The following is a 5647-nucleotide window of genomic DNA, read 5'->3' on the forward strand; positions in this document are numbered from 1 at the left end:
CAATTTCAAAAAACTGGGTCAATTCATTTTAAAGGTGTTATAAGGTAGATCAAGAGAGGGATAGATACATAAATAGAAAGTGACTACAATTACCCCTCCCCCCCCCCCCCCTGCGGTCACATTTGTCGCAGGCATTTACCCTCAAGAAACCGGAATGCCCTCTTGAAGGTAAATTATTATTTTGATTCACCAAAAAATTAATTGGTCAATTATCAACGTGTGTGACGCGCAACGCAAATAGCTGCAAATTATCAAGCAACAGGTAAATTTTCAAATCGAAGCAGTTTTCTCGCCGCTTTTTTCCGCGAGACATGCTGTCTTGTCATGCAGGCCCGTAAGGAACGAATTTGAAAGTGAGAGGGGACAAAAGTTAGCAGTGCTGGTGGCGTACTCAACTGTTATATGGACCCAAGGCCCATTTTTGTAAAAGAGGGGGTTCGAAGGGCCATGGTGATGTTTCATTCTTTAAGCACTGTATATACGTCTTCTTTAACTCTTAGCTGAGAAAGTTTTTCGCTTTTGCTACTAATTCCTGCAATAATTCGACCTCGCAACAGACTTTATTTTGGATAAAATAATTCATACGATGGCAAATAACAACAGTAGGTAATAGTTAGTCATCTGAGCAATCCCCCGAAGGGGGACTGCTGACAGCCCCTTCTCCTCCATTGATATCACATTACCATGTGGGTATTCTTAGTTTGCAACCACGTGATAAGGCGGCCATGTTGGGGGTCAGTACAATAGAAATGTTTTCTCAAAGGATTTAAATGAAAATAGAGGTTACTTCCCAGAGGAAGAGACATGCTTTTGTTCTTGACGACCAAGATGGCCGCTGTGACGTCACCTGCAAACTAGAAGTATAAGGAGCCACTTTTCATTATATCTAAAAACAAAAGCCTTCGTGTGCTCGCAAGCTTTTATTAAAATGACCTGTGTTAGGAAACAGAACACTGTTAATGTGTATTTATTCGCCATCAAATTTAACTTACATCATGTACTGGCCCTCATTATCCCACAATAAACATTGTTCGATTTTGAGAAAGGATTCCGGGGGAAAAGCAATATTTTTGCGCCTTAACTGAACTTATGACGTTTGTTAAACTTGATTATACTATGAACATATAGTGGCTTTTTTGGTTATCAACAGCTGTTATTTATGCAGTGTATTCTCAAGATAAGTTCGCCGTGTACCTCTTCAGTAAATTCCGCAGAACAGTAAAGCTCTCTGATTGTCTTCTGGCTTTAAAAGACATTAGTCAAAAGAGTTTGTCGGTGTGATGTTGCGGGCAAGTGAGCTGTTCTCTTTAAGAATATGTGCCTGCTTCGTAGTCTTCATTGCCATAGAACTAATTAGCTAACTGAGTAGTTTTAGTGATATTTTCATTTTGTTTTATGATTATTAAACTTTTTAACATAAACAAATGATTTTGTTTGTGTCTTTACAATCTGCAATGAAACAGAAAACAATCTTAAAGGTGCAATTCGGACTAGAGCATTTGTCTGGTTTTCTTATATATATTTTCTTATCAAGTTCGTTATTACGTGGTTAGTAACTATGTTCTTAGTCTAAGTCTTAGTTGATACAGAAGTATAGTTGTTGTACTGTTTCTTTTACAGCTTGTCTCACTTCTGTGATCTTCCAGCTGTACAGAAACGGGTTTAACGACGAGTTTAAATACACTAAAGTAGCTGTACATTGCAAAGCAAGGTAAGTAGATAAAGGCATCCCTCTTTGAGGTGTTAAAGCTACAGCTATAACGAAAGGCAGATAACAAATAACCAATGTTACCTGCACCCACAGTGTACTGTACACTGCCTTTCTGTATCGAGCTTTATTCAGTGTATTTGCTTGGCTCGATTGCCCTTGAAAAACATCGTTCCGACCATGAATTTGGTTATGACGCAGAGACATGAAAATTTTTGTGTAGGCACAGATTGTAGTAACTAAACAAAAAGCTATAACAATATATTGGTACAATGAAAATCTAAGAAGATTCAGAAAGGATGTAGATGCACCGACAACAGACACAATCCAACCACCAAAAGCAATTAAACGTGTTCTTTTCAAAGTTACAAATTGTCTGTATCTGAGACCCAGCAGCAAAGCGAGAAGTCTGTCCACGCTTATTGCAGTCAGTGTTATCAACGTCACTCCACACAAAGTATCTCCTGCGAAATATGCTGTCAAAGTTGTGTAATAGCAAATATCCCATCTTTCGTTCACCACGGATGTCCAATATGCAACGCTTAGAGGCTCCGCAACGATACCAACGCAAAGATCGGTTATCGCTAGGTTACAATACAGGAGTTTGGATGGCGGATGAATTGATGTGTCCTTGTGAAGGGCAACTAGGATCAGACTATTCCCTCAAAATGCTGTAATTGACAAAACAGTGTTAATGACAGCGAGAAAAACAAGTTCGCCATGTACCCTTTCAGTAAGGTCAACAGAGCAGTTAATTTGTGTTTTGCAGTTGTTAGCAGGTTTTCACCTCTAGTAAAATTAGTCATTTCCATGACTTTTCTGCGATACGCGGCTACAGTTAACTGAGCTCTTTTTTAATACATCTGTCCTCCTTATATGGCTGCTACACCTTGTTAACAAACAATTTAAAATATTTGCTCTGTATTTTCTGTTTATTAAACCTTGGTGTTTTTTAAATCTTGGTGTTGCCGTGCGATAAGGAAGCAAATAGCACAATTGCTTGGGCCCGGTTGTATAAAACGTCCGTAACAACTACGGGTAAACGTACGTGCACTCGTAACGTAAGTCAGTTGCATGAAATAACTTAAGTGGTCCACTTAGGGAATTCACTTGAGTGGTTGCACTTACGATTTTCGTAAGTGTTCACTTAAGTGTCGTTTATGCAACAGAAATTGCGGGCGTTGCATAAAACTTTTTTTACTGGAAAAATGGCACGTAAATTTACGGGACCTATGTAGGTCCCGTATCGCTACTGTTTTTACTAAATTTAACGAGATCTTTTACTGAGAAGTGAAAAAAAAGTATTTTTCTTCACTTAATTCGTTCTAACGCGCTTTCTTAACCTCTGATGTACACTTTTGTGAAAAAAGAAGAAGAACTATCATTTTCAGTAGATATTGAAGAAAAATAACGTTTGCATGCAAATTTCATTTTTTGAGAGGCTTAAAAATGTTCTAAACGACTTTTAACTTTCTTTACACTCACCGATGGTTAGCTTAAAAAAAAAGAGTGAATCATTAATGAAGTACTATATCAAGGTTACGTGCGCTCTTAAGTGAGCCCGTAAGTTACCACGTAAAACAGAAACTTACGAGAGTGGTAAGTGCGTTCCATGCAACACCCGTAGGTATACCCATAACGGATTCGTAAGTGATCTACTTAAGTGAGCACTTTTAAAGTGCAGGTTTTATGTAACCGGGTCCTGGCCTTTAGAAAACGAGTTAAACTGTTAGTAATAAAAAGTCGATTAACCAAGTCTTGATCGATAAGTCTGTTAAACATAGATTCAAACTGAGTGGAAAGCGGTTTTCGTCAATTGCCAGAAGTTAAACTGATCTCACAATTAACATTGTTGAATTTTGAAAAAGCAATATTTGGGAAAAGTACTTTCTTTGCGCCCTGATTAGTTTTTACCAACCTGAACTTATGACGTTTGTCTTAATTATAACATAGTGGTTCTTGTTTGATAAACAGCTGCTATTTATGCTACTATATTTTATAGTTTCCTGTCAAGTTCGGTCGGTGGTTTACAACTGGTAGTCTTAATGCCATAAGTCTTAGTCTAAGTCATAGTTGATACAGAAGTGTATTTGTTGTAATGTTTCTTTTACAGCTTGTCTCACTTCTGTGTTGGGGGCTTTTAAATGTTTCTATGTTTTGTAGCTTCAAATTGCGTGTACCGTTTTTCTATAATCAGCTTTGACTGACGTTCACATGGATACCAGCAGTAATTTGGCTACATTTTCTTTGACGAGGAAGTCTTAACCGAGTGTGATATTCCCAAACATGTCAAACTGTGCGGGCAATAACTTTTACATTTTGGGCGGTTTATTTGCAATTTCTTAAAAATTGCTATTTCACAAATCAAGATTATATCTTTATTTAAATTGTTTTTAAATTTATTTCCCTCGTTCACATCATCTCCCGGCGCGTCCAATTCGGATCTGTTATATGAAAGGTAGAATATTAAAAATTGAAAACGCCATGGTGACGTTCATTTCGTTTGAGTATAGTGAACCCAAAATATTAACACGGAACTTGCACCATCACTCAACATCATATTTAGCTGTCCTCCTTTGTGTTAGAGAAAAATTAGCTCGTCATGTACCTCTCCTCGACTCTCCAGTGAATTTTGCAGAACAATACAGTTCTCTAATTGTTTGCTAGTTTGTCATTACCATGACTTTTCTCCGAAGCAAATACGTTCAAGAGAACCTTTTTTAATACAGTAGATCTGTTTTTCTTATATGATAGCTTCATCATGTCAAAAACCAATTAGATACAGTGTACGTGGGCTGTTTTTTCATTTTTATTAAACGACAACAGAGTTATTTGCAATCTTGTTGCTGCTGTGCAATTGGCAAAACAAATAGCATAATAGTTTCCTATCAGTTTCCTACTAGGTTTGTTAGTAAAGGTTCCTTTGACAAGCTAAAACTATACTTTCTGGACGGCTTTTTACAACTGGTAGTCTTAATTCCATAAGTCTTAGTCTAAGTCTTAGTTGATACGGAAGTGTAGTTGTAATATTTCTTTTACAGCTTGTCTCACTTCTATGATCTTCCAGCAGTACAGAAACGGGTTTAACGACGAGTTTAAATACACTAAAGTAACTGTAAATTCCCTAGCAAGGTAGGTAGATATAAGCATCCCCCCTTGACGTGTTCTGAAAGCTACAGCTATACTGTACGGCAGATAACAAATAAGCAATGTTGCCTGCACCCACAGTGCACTGTACACTGCCTTTTTGTATCGAGCTATATTCAGTGTATTTGCTTGGCTCGATTGTCCTTGAACAACATGGTTCTGAACATGAATTTGGTTGTGACGCAGAGACATAAAAATTTTTATGTAGGCACAAATTGTAGTAACTAAACAAAAAGCTGTAGCAATATATTGGTACAATGAAAGTATACGAAGATTAAGAAAGGAGATAGATACACCGACAGTCGACACAATCCAACCACTAATAGCAATTAAACATGTTCTTTTCAAAGTCACAACTTGTCTGTATCTGAGACCCAGTAGCAAAGCGAGAAGTCGGTCCACGCTAATTGCAGTCAGTGTTATCAACGACACTCCACACAAAGTAACACCTACGAAATATACTGTCAAAGATGCGTAATAGCAAATATCCCATCTTTTGTTCACCACAGAAATCATACAAGCAACATACAGAGGCTCCCCCATGATATCAACACAAAGATCAGTTATCGCTAGGTTACGATACAGGAGTTTGGATGGCGGATGAATTGATGTGTCCTTGTGTAGGGCAACTAGGATCGGAGCGTTCCCTAAAAATGCTGTAATGGACAAACAAGTGTTAACGACAGAGAGAAAAATGAGCTCGCCATGTACCTCTCCAGTAAATTCTGCAGAGCAGAAGAATTCTACAGCTGTTTGCAGGTTTTCACCTCCAGTGAAATTTTTCATTTCCAT

The 5647-nt window shown here is 37.8% G+C and overlaps 1 protein-coding gene across 1 annotated transcript; it reads right to left on the reverse strand.

Annotated features, from left to right (window-relative positions):
• Positions 1 to 4708: 4708 nt before the first annotated feature.
• LOC140941996 (histamine H2 receptor-like) lies at positions 4709 to 5647 on the reverse strand. Its single transcript, XM_073390989.1, has one exon. The coding sequence runs from the start codon at positions 5645 to 5647 to the stop codon at positions 4709 to 4711; it is 939 nt and encodes a 312-aa protein (XP_073247090.1).

The sequence above is a fragment of the Porites lutea genome, chromosome 6 (assembly GCF_958299795.1).
Source record: "Porites lutea chromosome 6, jaPorLute2.1, whole genome shotgun sequence".
Taxonomy (NCBI): domain Eukaryota; kingdom Metazoa; phylum Cnidaria; class Anthozoa; order Scleractinia; family Poritidae; genus Porites; species Porites lutea.

What these genes read in the sequence shown, in the direction of transcription:
- LOC140941996 (XM_073390989.1), bottom strand. Translation starts at nt 5,647, where the DNA reads ATGGAAATGAAAAATTTCACTGGAGGTGAAAACCTGCAAACAGCTGTA.